Here is a 20,983-nt window from a genome sequence, read left to right on the forward strand (position 1 = left end):
GCTGAGGGAGCACCGCACTGTCGGAGGGTCAGTGCTGAGGGAGTGGGTAGTGTCGGAGGGTCAGTGCTGAGGGAGCGCCGCACTGTCGGAGGGTCAGTGCTGAGGGAGTGTCGCACTGTCAGAGGGTCAGTGCTGAGGGAGCGCCGCACTGTCAGAGGGTCATTGCTGAGGGATTGTCGCACTGTCGGAGGGTCAGTGCTGAGGGAGTGCCGCACTGTCGGAGGGTCATTGCTGAGGGATTGTCCCACTGTCGGAGGGTCAGTGCTGAGGGAGTGGGTACTGTCGGAGGGTCAGTGCTGAGGGAGCGCCGCACTGTCGGAGGGTCAGTGCTGAGGGAGCGCCGCACTGTCGGAAGGTCAGTGCTGAGGGAGCGCCGCACTGTCGGAGGGTCAGTGCTGAGGGAGTGCCGCACTGTCGGAGGGTCAGTACTGAGGGAGTGCCGCACTGTCGGAGGGTCAGTACTGAGGGAGTGCCGCACTTGTCAGAGGGTCATTGCTGAGGGAGCACCGCACTGTCAGAGGGTCAGTGCTGAGGGAGTGGGTACTGTCGGAGGGTCAGTACTGAGGGAGCGCCGCATTGTCGAAGGGTCAGTGCTGAGGGAGTGCCGCACTGTCAGAGGGTCAGTATTGAGGGAGTGCAGCACTATCGGAGGGTCAGTGCTGAGGGAGTGCCGCACTGTCAGAGGGTCAGTGCTGAGGGAGTGTCGCACTGTCAGAGGGTCAGTACTGAGGGAGTGCCGCACTGTCAGAGGGTCAGTACTGAGGGAGTGCCGCACTGTCAGAGGGTCATTGCTGAGGGAGTGCTGCACTGTCAGAGGGTCAGTGCTGAGGGAGTGTCGCACTGTCGGAGGGTCAGTACTGGGGGAGTGCCACACTGTCGGAGGGTCAGTGCTGAGGGAGTGCCGCACTGTCAGAGGGTCAGTGTTGAGGGAGTGCCGCACTGTCAGAGGGTCAGTACTGAGGGAGTGCCGCACTGTCGGAGAGTCAGTGCTGAGGGAATGCCGCACTGTCAGAGGGTCAATGCTGAGGGAGTGCCACACTGTCAGAGGGTCAATGCTGAGGGAGCGTCGCACTGTCAGAGGGTCATTGCTGAGGGAGTGCTGCACTGTCGGAGAGTCAGTGCTGAGGGAGTACTGCACTGTCAGAGGGTCAATGCTGAGGGAGCGTCGCACTGTCAGAGGGTCATTGCTGAGGGAGTGCCGCACTGTCGGAGGGTCAGTGCTGAGGCAGTGCCGCACTGTCGGAGGGTCAGTACTGAGGCAGTGCCGCACTGTCGGAGGGTCAGTGCTGAGGGAGTGCCGCACTGTCAGAGGGTCAGTGCTGAGGGAGTGCCGCACTGTCGGAGGGTCAGTGCTGAGGGAGTGCCGCACTGTCGGAGGGTCAGTACTGAGGGAGTGCCGCACTGTCGGAGGGTCAGTGCTGAGGGAGTGCCGCACTGTCAGAGGGTCAATGCTGAGGTGGTGCCGCACTGTCAGAGGGTCAGTGCTGAGGGAGTGCCGCACTGTCGGAGGGTCAGTGCTGAGGGAGTGCCGCACTGTCGGAGGGTCAGTGCTGAGGGAGTGCCGCACTGTCGGAGGGTCAGTGCTGAGGGAGTGCCGCACTGTCGGAGGGTCAGTGCTGAGGGAGTGCCGCACTGTCGGAGGGTCAGTGCTGAGGGAGTGCCGCACTGTCGGAGGGTCAGTGCTGAGGGAGTGCCGCACTGTCGGAGGGTCAGTGCTGAGGGAGTGCCGCACTGTTGGAGAGTCAGTGCTTTGGGGATCAGGGTGGTGGGCGGGGGGGAAGGATTTGTGTCCCGATGAGCTGACTGGTGTGTGTGTGCCCCCGGCCAGGTCATCATCCTGCTGTATGCTGCTGACATCATTGTGCGCCTGACTTGGAGAATGGGCCTGGATCCTGACAACTTCAGCATCCCTTACCTGACCGCTCTGGGTGACCTGCTAGGCACTGGGCTGCTCGCTGTCTGCTTCCTGCTCGATTGGTACATCGAAGGCAGGCAGTGATGTTCGAGAGACCCTGACAACGCTGTGCCACCCACCTCTCGGCAAGACAGCTTTATAACAGTCCCCTGGGATCCTGACCTCATGGAGTCAGTAAATACACAGATGGTGTTGGATCACAGAGTGAACCTGCTCTGGATTCGAAATGGGCAAATGTTCATATTTCAGACAATTTCTGCTTCAAACCAAAACAGCCCAACACGCCATTCAGCCCATTAGCAGCTTGCTGGTGTGCTTTCATCACTCTCCTTCACCCACTCTCTGCCCACCACCACCTGTGGGGGTCAATGCCACAATCTCCGAGAATACCTCGTTCCGGATTTCCCAATAAGAGTTGGTTGATATCTCTGCCATCCAGTTTTGATCTCCTGTCTCTGCCAATCACAGCAGAGGCCTGCATTGCCCTCCCACCCTGCCCAGTCATCTCCGATCGCGTTCCATTCTGCTTGTTTGTTTGGAACCGCTCTCGCCTCCTTGTTAAAATACAGCCTGGCAATCTCATCTCGGATCGATCCCTCATCCCTACAGTGCACCAGGATGAGCACAGACCAACTGCTTTCCAAACCCATCCTCCTCCCTATGAACGGGAATATTTCCCTTTGTTAGTTTGTGATTAGTGGACCTCTATTTCCTTGCACTTGGTGCGACCCTCTGGCTGGATCAGACTCTCGAGTATCTCAGGAGTTTGTGACTTCCAGCTCCTTCGAACCAAATGTCAGCACATAGCAATAATCACGGGAAATGCATTCGCAATTTCACACCCACAGACATGGAGTCAAAGGAAGCTGCAGGATGTGACGTTAATCACCAACACCCTGAACGCGTACACCAGTGAGAGTCTGTGTGTGTGTGTGTGTGTGTGACCATACACCAGAGAGAGTCTGTGTGTGTGTGAGAGAGACCGTACCCCAGAGAGTCTGTGTGTGTGTGAGAGAGACCGTACCCCAGAGAGTCTGTGTGTGTGTGTGACCGTACCCCAGAGAGTGTGTGTGTGTGTATGTGTGACTGTACCCCAGAGGGAGTCTGTGTGTGTGTGTGACCGTACCCCAGAGAGTGTGTGTGTGTGTATGTGTGACTGTACCCCAGAGGGAGTCTGTGTGTGTGAGAGAGACCGTACCCCAGAGAGTGTGTGTGTGTGTGTGTGAGCGACCGTACCCCAGAGTGTGTGTGTGACCGTACCTCAGAGGGAGTCTGTGTGTGTGTGAGACCGTATCCCAGAGAGAGTGTGTGTGACCGAACCCCAGAGAGAGTCTGTGTGTGTGTGTGAGAGACCGTACCCCAGAGAGAGTCTGTGTGTGCGCGTGTGTGTGACCGTACCCCAGAGAGTCTGTGTATGTGTGTGACCGTACCCCAGAGAAAGTCTGTGTGTGTGTGTGTGACCGTACCCCAGAGAGAGTGTGTGTGTGTGTGTGTGACCGTACCCCAGAGAGAGTCTGTGTGCGTGACCGTACTCCAGAGAGAGTCTGTGTGTGTGTGTGAGAGAGACCATACCCCAGAGAGAGTGTGTGTGTGTGTGAGACCGTACCCCAGAGAGAGTGTGTGTGTGTGTGTGTGTATGCGAAACCGTACCCCAGAGAGAGTGGGTGTGTGTGTGACCGTACACCACTGAGAGTCTGTGTGGGGGGAACTGGACCCCAGAGAAAGTCTGTGTGTGTGTGTGTGTGAGAGACCGTACACCAGTGAGTGTGTGTGTGTGAGAGAGAGAGACCGTACCCCAGAGAGTGTGTGTGTGTGTGTATGCGAAACCGTACACCAGTGAGAGTCTGTGTGTGTGGGATCCTGTACCCCAGTGAGTCATTGTGTGTGTGTGGGGAGGTCTGTACCCCAGAGAGAGTCAGTGTGGGGGGGAAACCCCATACCCCAGTGCGAGTCAGTGTGGGGCTTACTATAGTTATTCCCGCACAGCTTGTAAAATGGAATATTTACTATATTTTAGTAACAGAATCAAATATTAAATGGAGCTTTGTTCTAATAAAAGTGTTCACTGTGTGAAATGCGAAGTTCCTGTGTACACATTTATCCACACAGCCATCGATGCCACCTTGTAACATCTCCGATGAAGTTTCTCTAACCAATAACTCCTTGGAGAGTTATTGATGCGGAACTGGGCTGATGGAAGGAGCATTATTACCTGAATTTCGAGCCTAATTAATTTGATGCTGAATTTGCATATTGCAATTTGCGTATCGTGACCAGAGAATGTCTCCACAATAGTACCCTAGTCAAACTATCTCCAGGCTGGGCAGTGATTGGTAGAGACTGGTGAGGTCAGGTGCTGAGTCCAGGGTGAGGGCAGGTAGGGACTGTCCAGTGTCCACTGCTGACCACTGAGGGCACTACCCTGGGTCACTGGTTTGGAGACTGGTGCATTCCGAACGCGGAGGAATCCCGATGGTGCCACAGCCTAACAAACGAGTCCATCATCCTTTCAACACCAGCCTGCCTCTGCCAGTAATGACCAATAGCTCATCAATTAAATGGATACCACTGTATTTCACCGCTGTGTGACATCGAGGAACCTGAGCTTCACTGGCACAGAGGAAGATGGTTGTGGTTGATGGAGGTCAGTCATCTCAGCTCCAGGACATCTCTGCAGGAGTTCCTCAGGGTAGTGTCCTAGGCCCAACCATCTTCAGCTGCTTCACCAATGACCTTCCCTCCACCATAAGGAGATATTCACCGATGATTTGGTGGCACGGTGGCTCAGTGGGTAGCACTGCTGCCTCACAGCACCAGGGTCCCAGGTTCGATTCCAACCCGGGGGCGACTGTGTGGAGTTTGTATATTCTCCCTGTGTCTGTGTGCGTGTGCTCCGGTTTCCTCCCACAATCCAGAGATGTGCAGGTCAGGTGAATTAGCCATGTTAAATTGCCCGTAGTGTTAGGTGCATTAGTCAGAGGGAAATGGGTCTGGGTGGGTTACCCTTCAGAGGGTTGGTGTGCACTTGTTGGGCCGAAGGGCCTGTTTTCACACTGTAGGGAATCTAACCATGATTGCACAATGTTCAGCACCAGTCACATCTCCTCAGTCTCCAGTGACCTAAATTACACTGTCCAGTAAAACTGCAACAATCTCCAGGCTTGGGCTGACAAGTGGCAAGTAACATTCACGCCACACAAATGCCAGACTACGGCCATCACCAATGAGAGACAGTCTCACCCCCGCCCCTTGACATTCAATGCTGTTACTACCACTGATCCCCATTATTAACTTGTTAAAGGTTACCATTAACCAGAATCTTAACCACCATATAAATACTGCCAGAGTAACTAAGAGGCTGGGAATCCTGCAGCGAGTAACTCCCCTCCTGACTCCCCAAAGCCTGTCCACCATCTACAAGGCACAAGTCAGGAGTGTGATGGAATCCTCCCCACTTGCCCTGGATGGGGGCAGCTTCAACAACACTCAAGAAGCTCAACACCATCCAGGGACAAAGCAGCCGCTTGATTGGCACCACATCCACAAACACCCACTCCCTCCCCCACCGACACTCAGTAGCAGCAGTGTGTACCATCTACAAGGTGCACTGCAGAAACTCACCAAAGATCCTCAGACAGCACCTTCCAAACCCACAGCCACTTCCATCTAGAAGGACAAGGGCAGCAGATACATGGGAACACCATCCCCTGCAAGTTCCCCTCCCCTCCCCATCCCGACTTGGAAATATATCGCTGTTCCTTCAGTGTGGCTGGGTCAGAATCCTGGAAGTCCCTCCCTCAGGACATCGTGGGTCTACCCACAGCACGTGGGCTGCAGCGGGTCAGGAAGGCAGCTCACCCCCACCTTCACAAGGGGGCAATAAAAAGTAAATGCTGGCCCACTAAGCAACACCCAGGTCCAACAAGTAAATAAAAGAAATTCATAAAAACCAAAGAATAAGTTTATAGCTGTAATAATTGTAAAAATCCAATCCAATTTCCATGCATCTCCAGGCCCCAATGGACATGATTGGCTCAGTGGGAGGTATTGAGGGATGGAGCACCCATCAGTTATTACCAGTTGTTAGACAGAACTTCCATCTCTGACCCAGCAATGCTGAACATGAATAATAATTGGTCTTGGTTTCAACACCATCCCACCTCCCCCACTGCGTGTTCGAATACCCCACACAGCCCTCATTCTGACTGACAGCGAAGGGAGGTGCTCAGTAACTCACAGCAGAACCCCTGACAAAGATTTAAAAAGTCCAGACAGACAAAGGAAACCAGTCACTTACAAAATACTTTTACTTAGAAACAAAGTTTTCACCACTCATATTTTGTTTGTTTCAGCTCCAGTTTTGTTTTATATAAACGCATTTGACATTTGTTCGCATTAATAAAATCCGTGTCACAGTTCAGGAAGGAACAAAATTCACCATGACTGAAAATTAACTGATTTAACCAGCCATTACTAAGGACTAACAAAATTAACCATCTGTTACTGGGGGTTAACCAAAGTGTGCACCGAGTAATATCGATGAATTAATACCCGATTTTAACCAAATTAACAAACTAATATAGAACATTAACCAAGTTAACCCTCAGATACTAAGGATTGACGATCTGATCCCTGGATTTAATCCAGTTCACCCTCCGTATTAGTCATTTACTGAAACAAGGATCTGGATAAGGACCATGTGGAAAACTGAGCCTGTGGTTCTGAAATTAAACAAAACTCACGGGGGTCGAGGGGCAACTCCGTTTCACCCTTCTCAGAGTCTAAATAAATAAGTTCATCAAAACAGGAATCACAGTTTGTACACTTCAACCCATCTCTCCTTTAACCAGTTACTAAATAAACCGGTTGTTCAGTTTGCAGCTCAGGAGCCCCCTCCCCACAAGTGTAAGGGGTCTGTCCTTTTCCAGTCAGGTCGATGACTCCCAAACACAGAATCACCCCCCCCCCCCCCCATATACTGTCATCTAAATTCCAATCCATGCCACATTCCCTGTTCCAGGATACCGACGGGCAATCACTCACTGCACCCAACTCTGCCACACTGCCAACTACCCAATGGCCAAGGCTGGGTTCTCACACACCATGGGCGAGATGGAGAACCAGAGAGAGAAGAGATTTCAATACTGCCAGAAATCTCAGCACCCAACGGAGACACAGACCCAGCCCCCATGGGACACCCCACTGTAGGGACCAGGATCGGAGCACCCAGGAAACCAGGCCCCCCTCCCCCCCCCCCCCCCCACTATGGATCCCAGAAATGGAGCATTCAGTGAACTCAGCAACTGAGAGGAATTGATCGATTATGGGTTTTGCTGACTCCCTTGGGGCCCAGAAACAGAGCCCCCATGGGAGACAGCAAACAGAGAGCCCAACAATTCAGCATCACTCTGGGTTGGGTTGGGTTGGGTTGAGCTCTCTCCTACATGTCTGTGCAAAAGGGTCTCGCTGTTGCTGTCATTCACTCGCAACCCACCCACCCCCGCCTCTGTATGGGCATTGCCTGGCATTTTAGGAAGAGGAGGAGGCCATTCAGCCCCTCAAATATACTCATCGCTCCATCAGACCATGGCTGATCTGTCCCTCAGCTTCATCAGCCTGTTTTACTGCCATCGCCTTTGGTATCCCTCCACCCAAAAAAAAAATCCATCAATTTCCAGCCTGGAGATTCCAGACGGTCCCCAAGAGGGGCCGCCTTTTGGAGGTTTTTCACCGGAACATGTAAATGGTGGGAAAATTGACTGCAGGTGCCACAGGGAGAGGGGAATGGGAGAGTCGGGGATCGGGAAAACTCTGAACAGAGCAAATCAGATGGTGGAAAGGATTAAGAAAAAGTCTGATGTCCCCGCGGTTTGGGAAAAAAATGGAGCAGTGGATATTTGGGAAAAAAAAAGTTGGGAGGTTACCAGTAAACCTTCACAAATCTGGATGTAGGTTTGCTCACTGAGCTGGAAGGTTTGTTTTCAAATGTTTCGTCACCATACTAGGTAACATCTCCCAGATGAAGCTTTGTCTGGAGGCTCACTGAAGATGTTACCTAGCACGGTGACAAAACGTCTGAAAATCAGCCTTCCAGCTCAGTGAGCAAACTCACATCCAGAGCCTCAACCCGAGCTACAAATCTTCTCAAAAGTCGCTAACCTTCATGAATCTCTGGTGAGGCCTCAGTTGGAGGCTTGAATTCACTGTTTCCAGAGTATGTCTGGGAGGGTCTTGGGGAGGGCACAGTGGGTATTCCCCATGGGATGCAAAAGGTTAAAGGTCAGTGCAGGTGGACAGGCCAAAGGAGCTGGGAGTGTACCTGGTCAATACTGAGAGGGCGTCAGTTTGCTCCCTTGTGGCAAAGGGACTGCTCACCAAAGGTCACGTTGTTCAAATAACTCGCAGACCAACACGCAGGGGGAAGGGAATGAGCCAGCAAGGGGGGTGGGAACCCAGTGTTTCACCAAATCCCTCAGGAAATCGGAAACTGATCAGAATCTTGCGCTGACTGGGTAGAGGAGACACAGAGTTCCCCTTGAGGGACACCATTTCAGAATAAAGAGAGTCCCTTTCAGCAGAAAGGAGAAGGGCTATTAAAGTGTGAATTTCTCTTTCCTTGTCAGTGGGTCCGAGACGCTTGATAAAGAAGAGCCAAACATTACGGGGGGGGGGCAGGGTCAAAACTTGTGGCGCTGGAAAAGCACAGCGGGTCAGGCAGCATCCGAGGAGCAGGAGAGTCAATGTTTCGGTCTAAGCGATTACAGCGGCAAGCGGGCAGGAACGTGGAGAGAGACCACAAGCCAGATTCCTGATCCTGAACGATACAGCACACTGAAAGGGCCGAATGGCCTCCTCCTGCTCATAAAGTCCAATATTCTAGTTTGTAGGGAAAGGGTAAGTCACCACAGTCACACCAGACCAGGGAGCTGCTCTCTCTGGGGGGGGGAGGGGGGGGAGGGGGGAGAGAGAGAGAGCGAGCGAGCAAGCACGTGTGACAGAGAGACTGAGAGTGTGTGTGTGCGTGAAAGTGTGTGTGTGTGTGTGTGTGTGTGTGTGCGCGCGCGTGGGGGAGAGAGAGAGAGAGAGAGAGAGAGAGAGAGAGTGTGTGGGAGAGAGAGAGTGTGGGAGGGGTTTGACCTGGGGGTTACCATGCCTCAGGTGAGGGGAGAGGGTCAGAATGGGACTCCTTCCTGGGAACCTCAACTGGTGTGGGGATTGAACCCACACTATTGCTGTCACTCTGTGCCACAAACTAGCCGTCCAGCCAACTGAGCTAACCAACCTCCCACTCTAGTCTGCAGGTACAGTGAGAAATTAGAAAGGCAAATAGAATTTCAGCATTGATTGATAAAGGAATCGAGTGTAAGAGTAGGGAAGTGTTACTGTAATTGTACAAGGCATTAGTGAGGCCACAGCTGGAGTATTGTGAACATTGGTGGTTCCCTTACCTGGGGAGGGGTGTAGGTTATTGGAGACAGTTCAGAGGAGGGTCACCAGATTGATCCCAGCGATGAGGGGTTTGTCTGATGAAGAGACATTGAGCAGTTTAGGCTGATACTCCCTGGAGCTTAGAAGAATGAGGGGAGATCTAATTGAGGTCTATAAGATGCTAAAGGGAATTGACACAGTAGATGTAGAGAGGATGGATCCTCATGTGGGACAATCCGGAATGAGAGGTGATGGTTTTAGGATAAGGGACAGCAGGTTTAAACCAGAGACAATGGGGAATTCCTTCTCTCAGAGGGACATGGATCTGTGGAATTCACTGTCCCAGAGTGCGGTGGATGCTGGGACACTGAGTAAATGTAAGGAGGAGATAGACAAATGTTTAATTAGTAACGGGGTGAAGGGTTATGGAGAATGGGCAGGGAAGTGGAGATGCGGCCAAGATGAGATCAGGCCATGATGGTATTAAATGGCAGAGCAGGCTCTGATGGGCTGAATGGCCTCCTCCTGCCCCTAGGTGTGGTGTCCTTATATTCAATACAGCGCGGAGGTTTAGTAACTCTCTCTGAATCACACGGTCTCTCTGTTACTTTTGTTGTCCAAGGGATAAGCGTGGGGCTTGGTCAGCAGTGATTACCTGATGGGCTGAATGGCCTCACCTTGCTCCTAGTTCTTGTGGCTTGTACTCCTGTGGGATTGGCCACCTGGTGGAAGGTGGAGGGGCTGCACCTGCCTAACAGGTGATGGGGGGCGCAGACCCCTCCTTCACCCCAGGGGGACGCAGACCCCTCCTTCACCCCAGGGGGACGCAGACCCCTCCTTCACCCCAGGGGGACGCAGACCCCTCCTACACCCCAGGGGGACGCAGACCCCTCCTACACCCCAGGGGAAGGCAGGCCCCTCCTACACCCCAGGGGAAGGCAGACCCCTCCTTCACCCCAGGGGAAGCCAGACCCCTCCTACACTCCAGGGGAAGGCAGACCCCTCCTACACTCCAGGGGAAGGCAGACCCCTCCTACACCCCAGGGGAAGGCAGACCCCTCCTTCACCCCAGGGGAAGCCAGACCCCTCCTACACTCCAGGGGAAGGCAGACCCCTCCTACACCCCAGGGGAAGGCAGACCCCTCCTACACCCCAGGGGAAGGCAGACCCCTCCTACACCCCAGGGGGACGCAGGCCCCTCCTACACCCCAGGGGAAGGCAGACCCCTCCTACACCCCAGGGGGACGCAGACCCCTCCTACACCCCAGGGGGAGGCACAGCCCCCTCCCCCCAGGAACATTCATCCATTGCTCAGGAGGAGGTCCCAGCTCAGAGAGCCACCAACCTGATTGGCCAAGGTCAGCAGCAAGGCCATTGGGGATTATCGTTAATGCAGACACCCCAACTAACGCCCTGGGAACACGGGTTCAATTCCTACCTCGGCAGACGGTGGGATTGGAATTCAATAAAACTCCGGGATTTAGAGTCTGATGATGACCATGAATCTATTGTCGATTGTTGGAAAAACCCGCCTGGTTCACGAATGTCCTTTAGGGAAGGAAACTGCCATCTTTACCTGGTCTGGCCTACATGTGACTCCAGACCCACAGCGATGGGGTTTACCCTTAACTGCCCTCTGGGGTAATTAGGGATGGGGCAATAAATACTGACCTGGCCAGGGACACCCTCATCCCGTGAATGAAATTTTTAAAAAGCTACTGAGATGAGCACTTGAATAAAGGCTGGACAAGAGGATGAGAATCGATGGATGATGGGCTGAAGGGTCTCTCTTGCCCATGTCTCTCTGCAAATCCCTCAGGTCCACACTGAAGACAGGAGGGTCCGCGGCACGGTCAGTGTAGGCTCAGGTAGGAAGGGATGGAGTAGTTGAACAGGGTGAAGTCAAGTTTGTATAGTTTATACAGCTTCCTCTGGTAAAACGGGGAGATCTTTTGGAAGAACATGGCCGTCATGTGGTCTGTGGTCCGCGACGACACGTTGGACGAGGGGAACTTGACGCGGTGGTCGGGTTCCACCAGGTCCAGGAGGTAATGGGCGTCTTGCAGCAGCGTTTCATAATGGCCCACCACGTCATAGTGAATCAGGCAGGGATGGCACAGGGAGTAAACCGTCTCCCAGTGCTCATTGAAGGGCTCCTCCCTCCTGGTCTTGGGGTCCACCAGGTACCAGACAAACTCCTGGAAGGTGACATCGGCTCCCCGCTCCAAAGCCTCGGGACTGGGGTTGTGCCTGTGCTCACGGATGATCTTCGTCCCGTAGCGTTTGTGGAAGGCGGTGTTGTACCTGCGGGTGAACTTGTTGCGGTACGCGGAGAGCAGCCGCTCAAAGGGCTCGCGGACAAAGATGAACTTGAGGTAGTTCCTCAGCCGGTGGTTGATCTCGGCAGTGCCGTAGCTGTCCAGAGTGCGCAGGTTCGAGGCCACGTGCGCCTCACTGGCCGGAATGGTCAGGGGGTCAGTGTACCTGCCAGCCCCGGTCAGTACCATCATCACCCTCTTCCAGTTGGTACAGGCCACCTTGGGCACGTAGCAGTAGAGCAGGCCGTGCTGGTCATCCACGATGAGGTGCCGCAGGTCACCGGCGTTCAGGATGCGCCGTTTCCGGCTCAGCTTGTGGGCGGCACAGTTGTTGTTCAACATGGCTCGCCGATGCTCATGGATCTGCTGGGCATCGCTACGGGCAAACTGCAACAACACACACAGTCAGGGCAACACCACCACTTACCCACACAGCTGGACAGCACAGACACAGACCCTTCGCTCCATCTCATCCATGCCGACCCAGACATATCCCAACCCAATTTAACCCCACCTGCCAGCCTCCACCGCTTCCTCTGGCAGCTCATTCCATACACGTACCACCCTCTGTGTGAAAAGGTTGCCCCTTAGGTCTCTTTTATATCTTTCCCCTCTCACCCTAAACCTATGCCCTCTTGTTCTGGACTCCCGACCCCAGGGAAAAGACTTTGTCTATTTATCCTATCCATGCCCCTCATAATTTTGTAAATCTCTATAAGGTCACCCCTCAGCCTCTGACACTCCAGGGAAAACAGCCCCAGTCTGTTCAGCCTCTCCCTGTAGCTCAGATCCTCCAACCCCAGCAACATCCTTGTAAATCTTTTCTGAACCCTTTCAAGTTTCACAACATCTTTCCGATAGGAAGGAGACCAGAATTGCACGCAATATTCCAACAGTGGCCTAATCAATGTCCTGTACAGCCGCAACCTGACCTCCCAATTCCTGTACTCAATACTCTGACCAATAAAGGAAAGCATACCAAACACCTTCTTCACTATCCTATCTACCTGTGATTCCACTTTCAAGGAGCTATGAACCTGCACTCCAAGGTCTCTTTGTTCAGCAACACTCCCTAGGACCTTACTATTAAGTGTCCATGACTAATCCCTGTGCCCACCAAACATCCCCAGGGCAGGGACATCATCAAAGCTCCATGCCCAGCCCACAAGATTAACACACTGTGGAGGGGTCAGTGCTGAGGGAGCGCCGCACTGTCGGAGGGTCAGTACTGAGGGAGCGCCGCACTGTCGGAGGGTCAGTACTGAGGGAGCGCCGCACTGTCGGAGGGTCAGTACTGAGGGAGCGCCGCACTGTTGGAGGGTCAGTACTGAGGGAGCGCCGCACTGTCGGAGAGTCAGTACTGAGGGAGCGCCGCACTGTCGGAGGGTCAGTACTGAGGGAGCGCCACACTGTCAGAGGTTCAGCGCTGAGGGAGTGCCGCACTGTCGGAGGGTCAGTGCTGAGGGAGTGCCGCACTGTCGGAGGGTCAGCGCTGAGGAAGTGCCGCACTGTCAGAGGTTCAGCGCTGAGGGAGTGCCGCACTGAAGGTCAGTATATCATACTTGACATTAAACCGAGATGCCACCTGCCTGGTCAGTTGGATGTTATAGGTCTCAGGACCGATATTCTGAGGGAGTGTAGGCGGTATTAATTCCAACGGCTGTGGGTCACACATCCACAACTATCAAGACGAAAAGAAACCTCACTGACATTATCCTTTTGCTGTTAATGGGATCTTGCTGTGCCTAATCTAGCTGTTGCATTTCCCACAGTACAACAGTCAAGGTCGTCCAAAAATCATCACACTGGCTGCTAAACGCTTTATGATGAAAGGTGCTACACAAATGAAAGTGGCCCTGTTTGTTTTCCTACACTGTGGTGTGAGTAAATGGAGCTTGCGATATTTCAGGTTACTCCAGGCTGTGACATTAATGACTGAATAATATTGAGATTGGGTTCAGTGAGGCCATTCGGCCCACTGTTTGTACTGGCCTCAGAAAAGAGCTACCCAGTGGGTGCCATTCCCCAACTCTAAGATTAAATGCTTGATTAAATGCAGTCAACACCATTTTGTGAGGGGCAGGTCATGCCTCACAAAACGTATCGAGTTCTTTGAGGATGTGACTAGAAAAGTTGATGAGGGGGTCGAGCTGTGGATGTGGTGTATATGGACTTCAGCAAGGCATTTGATAAGGTTCCCCATGGTAGGCTCATTCAGAAGGTCAGGAGGAATGGGATACAGGGGACCTTAGCTGTCTGGATACAGAATTGGCTGGCCAACAGAAGACAGCGAGTGGTAGCAGGAGGAAAATATTCTGCCTGGAAGTCTGTGGTGAGTGGTGTTCCACAGGGCTCTGTCCTTGGGCCTCTACTGTTTGTAATTTTTATTAATGACTTGGATGAGGAGATTGAAGGATGGGTCAGCAAGTTTGCAGATGACACAAAGGTTGGAGGTGTCGTTGACAGTATAGAGGGCTGTTGTAGGCTGCAGCGGGACATTGACAGGATGCAGAGATGGGCTGAGAGGTGGCAGATGGAGTTCAACCTGGATAAATGCGAGGTGATGCATTTTGGAAGGTCGGATTTGAAAGCTGAGTACAGGATTAAGGGTAGGATTCTTGGCAGTGTGGAGGAACAGAGGGATCTTGGTGTGCAGGTACATAGATCCCTTAAAATGGCCACCCGAGTGGACAGGGTTGTTAAGAAAGCATATGGTGTTTTGGCTTTCATTAACAGGGGGATTGAGTTTAAGAGTCATGAGATCTTGTTGCAGCTCTATAAAACTTTGGTTAGACCGCACTTGGAATTCTGCATCCAGTTCTGGACGCCCTATTATAGGAAAGATGTGGATGTTTTGGAGCGGGTTCAGAGGCGGTTTATCAGGATGCTGCCTGGACTGGAGGACTTATCTTATAAGGAGAGGTTGACTGAGCTCGGACTTTTTTCATTGGAGAAAAGGAGGAGAAGAGGGGACCTAACTGAGGTATACAAGGTAATGAGAGGCGTAGATAGAGTCGAGAGCCAGAGACTATTTCCCAGGGCAGAAATGACTAACACGAGGGGTCATAGTTTTAAGCTGGTTGGAGGAAAGTATAGAGGGGATGTCAGAGGCGGGTTCTTTACACAGAGAGTTGTGAGAGCATGGAATGCGTTGCCAGCAGCAGTTGTGGAGGCAGGGTCATTAGGGACATTTAAGAGACTCCTGTACATGCATATGGTCACAGAAATTTGAGGGTGCATACATGAGGATCAGTGGTCGGCACAACATCGTGGGCTGAAGGGCCTGTTCTGTGCTGTACTGTTGTGTGTTCTAAGATTCTCTCAGTGGCTGGGCTGACAGTTGGTAAATACTGACACAGCGTTTTCCCCCTGGAGGGCAGTTACTCATCATGTCACCACCCGCCCCCCCCCAACCCCACCCCCGAGTCCCTGCTGTTTAAAATCCTTAAACGTTCTTCAGAAACCCCTCCCAACCCCCCGTCAGTGATGGCAGGAAGCAACGGGCAATGGGGAACTCTCCCAATAAAAACACTGCCCAGACCCAGCGGCCAATTAAAGGGTTAAGACAGAGATTGACTTTTGTTGAATGAGGGTTATGGAACGAGGGAAGGTAAATGGAGTCAGGATACAGTTCAGACATGATTGCTGACACAACAGGTTTGAAGGGCCAAGTGGCCTCCTCCTGCTCCTTTTTGGGAGAGGGGCATTAGTCTGTGGAATTTGGGGGAATATTGAAGGGAGTGAGTGGGGACACCATAAAACACAACAGCAGCAGCAGGCCATTCAGCCCGATGAATCTGCCCCACCATTCAGTGAGATCGTGGCTGATCTGATCACCCTCAACCCCACCTTCCTGCCTCTCCCCCTTAACCCTTGATCCCCTTCCTGATCAATAATCCGTCTGCCTCAGCCTGGAGTGTCCTGAATGACCCAGCCCTCAGTGGGAAAGAATTCCACAGATTCACTCCCCTCAGAGGGGAGAAATTCTTCCTCATCTCTGCCTTAAGACTTCTTATTCTGAGATTGTTCCCATTATTCTTAGACTCTCCCACACGGGGAAACAATCTCTCCACATTCCCCCCTGTCAAAGCCCCTGAGAATCCTGTATGTTTCAATCAGGTCACCTCCCTTCCTCCTAACCCCCAGGGAGCACAGGCCCAACCTACTCACCCTCTCCTCATCAGACAGTCCCTCCATCCCCAGGATCAGGCGAGTGAACGTTCTCTTGTCTGCCCCCAATGTCAGTCTTGGGTAAGGGGCTCAGAATTGTTCAGTGTTCCAGCTGTGGTCCAGTTAATGTCTTGTATAGCTTTTAGCAAAACCTCCCTCCTTTTATTCTCCATTGTCTTGGAAATAAAGGCCAACATTCCATTTGCCTTCCCTATTAATCTCTGAACTTGGAGTTTTGTGATTGATCAATGAGGAATCCCAAACCTTTAGGTTTTGTGCCTGTCTGAGGCACGGTCAAAAGGAGATCTATCCAGACAAAGACAACATGACAGCCAATCACATGGCCTTCCAAATCACCAATAACCACATGACCACCATCACCAATATCCGGGATATTGATCAGGAAACCGTGCTGAGCAGTTTCTGAAAAGGACAATGGGATAGCTTACATTGGTCCAGCCGGGAATGTTGGAGGGTTGGTGGGATCTCAACGGAGTGTCCCATCACCCAGGAGGTGACCCTCTGTCAGACCTGCTCATTCAGAAGACTCAAGGCCCGATTTAAGGCTGATGTCAGACTGGCTGATTGGAGCAGGGCCTGAAGCCTATTTCCCATTACAGTGGCAGGCCTCCCCCCCCCCCCCCCCCCCCCCACCCTCCCCCTCAGCCCACCATGTGGTCTCCAGCCGGATAGACATGAACTCACTGGAGGGACTGACAGTAACAATAGACAACACAGCCAGGTCTGGTGTCATTGATCTCTGACGGGTGGGCGGATTCCCCCAGGGTCTCGAAGGCATGTCCGGAGAGGGTGGAGAGGAAACGGGTGACCAGCTGTCCGATATGATAAAGAATTATTCCTTATTTCACTTGAGTCTTTGTCCTGTGGGAGATCGCGCCCAGCACTCCCAGCTGGTTTGAATGGAATGGACTTTAAAATTCACTCAGGGCATGTTGATGTCAGCATTTATTGTCATGATTCGGAGATGCCGGTGTTGGACTGGGGTGGACAAAGTTAAAAATCACACAACACCAGGTTATAGTCCAACAGGTTTAAAAGCTAGTGTGCTTCCAATTAAACCTGTTGGACTATAACCTGGTGTTGTGTGATTTTTAACTTAGCATTTATTGTAACACCCTAATTGTCCAGGAGGTGGTGGGAGTGAGCTGCCTTCCTGACCCGCTGCTGTCCATGTGCTGTAGGTAGACCCACGATGCCCTTAGGGAGGGAATTCCAGGATTCTGACCCAGTGACATTGGAGGAACGGCGATATATTTCCAAGTCAGGATGGAGAGGGGCTGTGGCAGAGACCCTGCAGGGGGGTGGTGTCCCCATGGATCTGCTGCCCTTGTCCTTCTGATCTCTTGACTGTAAGAAGTTTACCAGTAGAGAGACAGTAAGGTGGGACTCCACAAGATGGATAACAATGAAAGGTTGATGCCCACCTCCCATCCAATGTTACACTCAGCTGAAAGCGCCCCATTCTACCCCCTCCAACCTCTGCTCTCACACTCACCAACAAAATGCTCCAGCCACAAGTACCCCCCACCCCACACAATGCAATGCATTCATTCCCCCCTCCCATAAAGCGCCCCTCATTATAGTTGGAGAGGGTTAGTCTCTCCCCCACTATCCACAGATATCGAGACACAACTTGCCCAGGGATCCCAGAGATTAAAGCGTAGACCTCCTGGAAAACAACCCGATGGCTTTTGTAAACGGGGCGTGAAACACCAAACTATTTCCACGTCTCAGCATGGTCAGAGATAGTCATAGGGGTCATCCAGCACGGAAACAGACCCTTCGGCCCCAACCAGTCCATGCTAACCACAATCCCAAACTAAACCAGTCCCATCTGCCTGCTCCTAGCCCATACCCCTCCAAATCTTTCCTATTCATGTACCTTACAATATTTAAAAGATATTTGGGTAAGTGTACCCACATCTACCAGTTTCTGAAACGTCGATTTTCCTGCTCATCGGATGCTGCCTGTCCTGCTGTGCTTTTCCAGCACCACTCTGATCTTGACCCACTTCCTCTGACAGTTCATTCCACACACAAACCATCCTCCATGTAATAAGACCATTTTACAAGCTGTACCTTTCCTCCAAGGTGGACTTACACCTTAGAAGGGAAAGTGTACAGAATGTTGGAGAGACCCTGTCTGGAATACTGTGCCCAGCTCTGGTCGCCCTGTTATTGAACGGATATTATTAAAGCAGGAGAGGATTTAGAAAAGATTTACCAAGATGTTTTCACATTGGAAGGTTTGAGTTATATCAATTGACTGGAAAGATGGACTTTTTTTTCACTGGAGTCAGTTCCAACAAACTCTGATCTAGGAGATGAGGGGTTTGGTTTTTATCCAGAGAGACACTAAAGCGATGTGGAGGTGCTGGGGTTGGTCAAGGGTGGACAGGGTCAGAAGTTACACAACACTAGGTTATAGTCCAACAAATAAATCTGTTCAACTATAATCTGGTGTCATGTGACTTCTAACTGTAAAATGAGATGGTACAGAGGAGGGTGACCAGATTGATCCCAGCGATGAGGGGTTTGTCTGATGAAGAGACATTGAGCAGTTTAGGCCAATACTCCCTGGAGCTTAGAAGAATGAGGGGAGATCTAATTGAGGTCTATAAGATGCTAAAGGGGATTGACACAGTAGATGTAGAGAGGATGGATCCTCATGTGGGACAATCCGGAATGAGAGGTGATGGTTTTAGGATAAGGGGCAGCAGGTTTAAACCAGAGACAATGGGGAATTCCTTCTCTCAGAGGGACATGGATCTGTGGAATTCACACGCCCAGAGCGCGGTGGATGCTGGGACACTGAGTAAATGTAAGGAGGAGATAGACAGATGTTTAATTAGTAACGGGGTGAAGGGTTATGGAGAGCGGGCAGGGAAGTAGAGATGAGGCCAAGATGAGATCAGGCCATGATGGTATTAAATGGCTGAATGGCCTCCTCCTGCCCCTAGCTGTGGTGTCCTTATATTCAATACAGCGCGGAGGTTTAGTAACTCTCTCTGAATCACACGGTCTCTCTGTTACTTTCGTTGTCCAAGGGACAAGTGTGCAGCCACATTAACACTGATTGCTCATCCTTAACTGCACATTGTCACATCTCGGCCAGACCAGCTAATGACAGCAGATTTCCCTCCCTGAAGGTCTGACATTAGTGAACCAGATGGGGGTTTTACAATAATTGACGATGGTTACATGGCCATCATTAAGACTAGCTTTTTTTATTTCGGATTTTTATTAAATTCAAATTTCACCAGGTGCCATAGTGCAATTCAAATCCATTTCCCTAAAACATTAATGTGGGATTCTGGATTATTCATCTAGTGACATTACTGCCATACCATCACCTCCCCTTCAGAGGGAGCGGGTGCCATAGCCACCATAGCACACCTATCACCTCCTGAGCAATGTCTGCAGGTTAAATTCTCTATTCATATTTATTCACATATTAACTGGTACACAGAAGCTAAAATCACAGCAAGCTGTTAGACAGCAAAAACAAAGACAGAACCGTAGCCAAGAGTAGGCCACTCAGCCCCACAAGCCTGTTCTACCACTCACTAGGATCATTCCTGGTCTGGGGCCTAACTTTGTGCCAAGAGTGTGGTGCTGGAAAAGCACAGCAGGTCAGGCAGCAGCCGGGAAGCAGGAAAATCAACGTTTTGGGTAAAAGCTCTTCATCAGGGTTCCTGATGAAGGGCTTTTGCCCGAAATGTCGAATCTCCTGCTCCTCTGATGCTGCCTGACCTGTGTTTTCCCAACACCACACTCTCGACTCTAACCTCCAGCATCTGCAGTCCCCATTTTTGCTTCACTTTGTGTACCTACCTTTAGCCATATCCCTTAATACCTTCACTTAAATCTCTCTGATTTAAATTTAACAACTGACCCAGCATCCACTGCTGTTTGTGGAAGAGAGCTCCAAACCCTTTGTGTGTAGAAGTGCTTCCTGACATCTCTCCTGAACGGTCTGGCCCTAATTCTCAGACTATTCCCATAGTTCCAGAATCCCCAACCAGTGGAAATAGTTTATCTTTATCTACCCTTTCACTTCCTGTTAAAATAGAACAGTACACAGCACAGGAACAGGCTCTTTGCCCACCATGTTCATGTGTTGCTGGAAAAGCGCAACAAGTCAGGCAGCATCCAGGGAACAGGAGAATCGACGTTTCGGGCATAAGCCGTTCTTCAGGAATAAGGAAAGTACATTCTCAAACAGACTCGCACCTGTTTCCTCATTTCCCCTCCCCCCACCTTGTCTCAGTCAAATCCCTCGAACTCAGCACCGCCTTCCTAACCTGCAATCTTCTTCCTGACCTCTCCGCCCCCACCCCACTCTGACCTATCACCCTCACCTTGACCTCTTTCCACCTATCGCATTTCCAACGCCCCTCCCCCAAGTCCCTCCTCCCTACCTTTTATCTTAGCCTGCTGGACACACTTTCCTCATTCCTGAAGAAGGGCTTATGCCCGAAACGTCGATTCTCCTGTTCCCTGGATGCTGCCTGACCTGCTGCGCTTTTCCAGCAACACATTTTCAGCTCTGATCTCCAGCATCTGCAGCCCTCACTTTCTCCCCCATATTCATGCCAACCATAGTAAACCAATCCCATCTGCCAGTACATGGTCCATATCCCTGTGTATCCTGCCTGTTCAAGGCTCTGTCTAAATGCCTCTTAAATGTCGTTATTGTAAAAATATACCTTGAAGACTTTGGTCAGACCACCTTCTAAATTCTATAGAAAACAGGAATAATTTACATAATCGCTCATCAGTTAGCCTCTGAAGTTCAAGTCACAAAAGTAGAAACAGTTCAAATGATTTAATAGATTCTTCTCAGATCCAGGTCACCATTTGAGGTATATGCAAATGTAATTTCAGATTACACAGAGTCCAAAATACTTTTGACAATTAATGGTTAGGGCTATCTCCACTCCTGGGTATCACTTATACAGAAGTATTTGTATTTAGGTAGCCATATGAATACACTTTTAAGGTGCATCATTAAGGGGAATGAATCCTCACCAATTTGTAGCTGACAATCCAGAAACACTAACTTGTTCAGTAAGTTCTTCCAGCTGTCAACATAAATCCAGCCTCAAGTGATTCCAGAACAAATTCAGAA

The 20,983-nt window shown here is 51.3% G+C and overlaps 2 protein-coding genes across 4 annotated transcripts in view; one reads left to right on the plus strand and one right to left on the minus strand.

The window, feature by feature from the left end:
* Positions 1 to 3,976, plus strand: part of slc41a3 (solute carrier family 41 member 3) — a 188,297-nt gene extending 184,321 nt beyond the window's left edge. For all 3 annotated transcript variants that reach the window (XM_087994055.1, XM_087994054.1, XM_087994056.1), the window contains one exon: positions 1,829 to 3,976. In XM_087994055.1, the coding sequence (XP_087850181.1) occupies positions 1,829 to 1,999 (171 nt within the window). In that variant the 3' untranslated portion in view covers positions 2,000 to 3,976. The remainder of the gene's footprint in view (positions 1 to 1,828) is intronic.
* Positions 3,977 to 10,450: 6,474 nt separating this feature from the next.
* The window catches only part of LOC122558792 (carbohydrate sulfotransferase 11-like), a 61,608-nt gene continuing 51,075 nt past the window's right edge, over positions 10,451 to 20,983 (minus strand). Inside the window, exon 3 of the mRNA XM_043707571.2 lies at positions 10,451 to 12,048. Within this exon, the coding sequence (XP_043563506.1) occupies positions 11,197 to 12,048 (852 nt within the window). The 3' untranslated portion in view covers positions 10,451 to 11,196. The remainder of the gene's footprint in view (positions 12,049 to 20,983) is intronic.

This window comes from Chiloscyllium plagiosum, unplaced genomic scaffold (genome assembly GCF_037043375.1).
Source record: "Chiloscyllium plagiosum isolate Xiang-an unplaced genomic scaffold, Cpla_swu_hap1 HiC_scaffold_14, whole genome shotgun sequence".
In the NCBI taxonomy this organism is placed as follows: Eukaryota; Metazoa; Chordata; class Chondrichthyes; order Orectolobiformes; family Hemiscylliidae; genus Chiloscyllium; species Chiloscyllium plagiosum.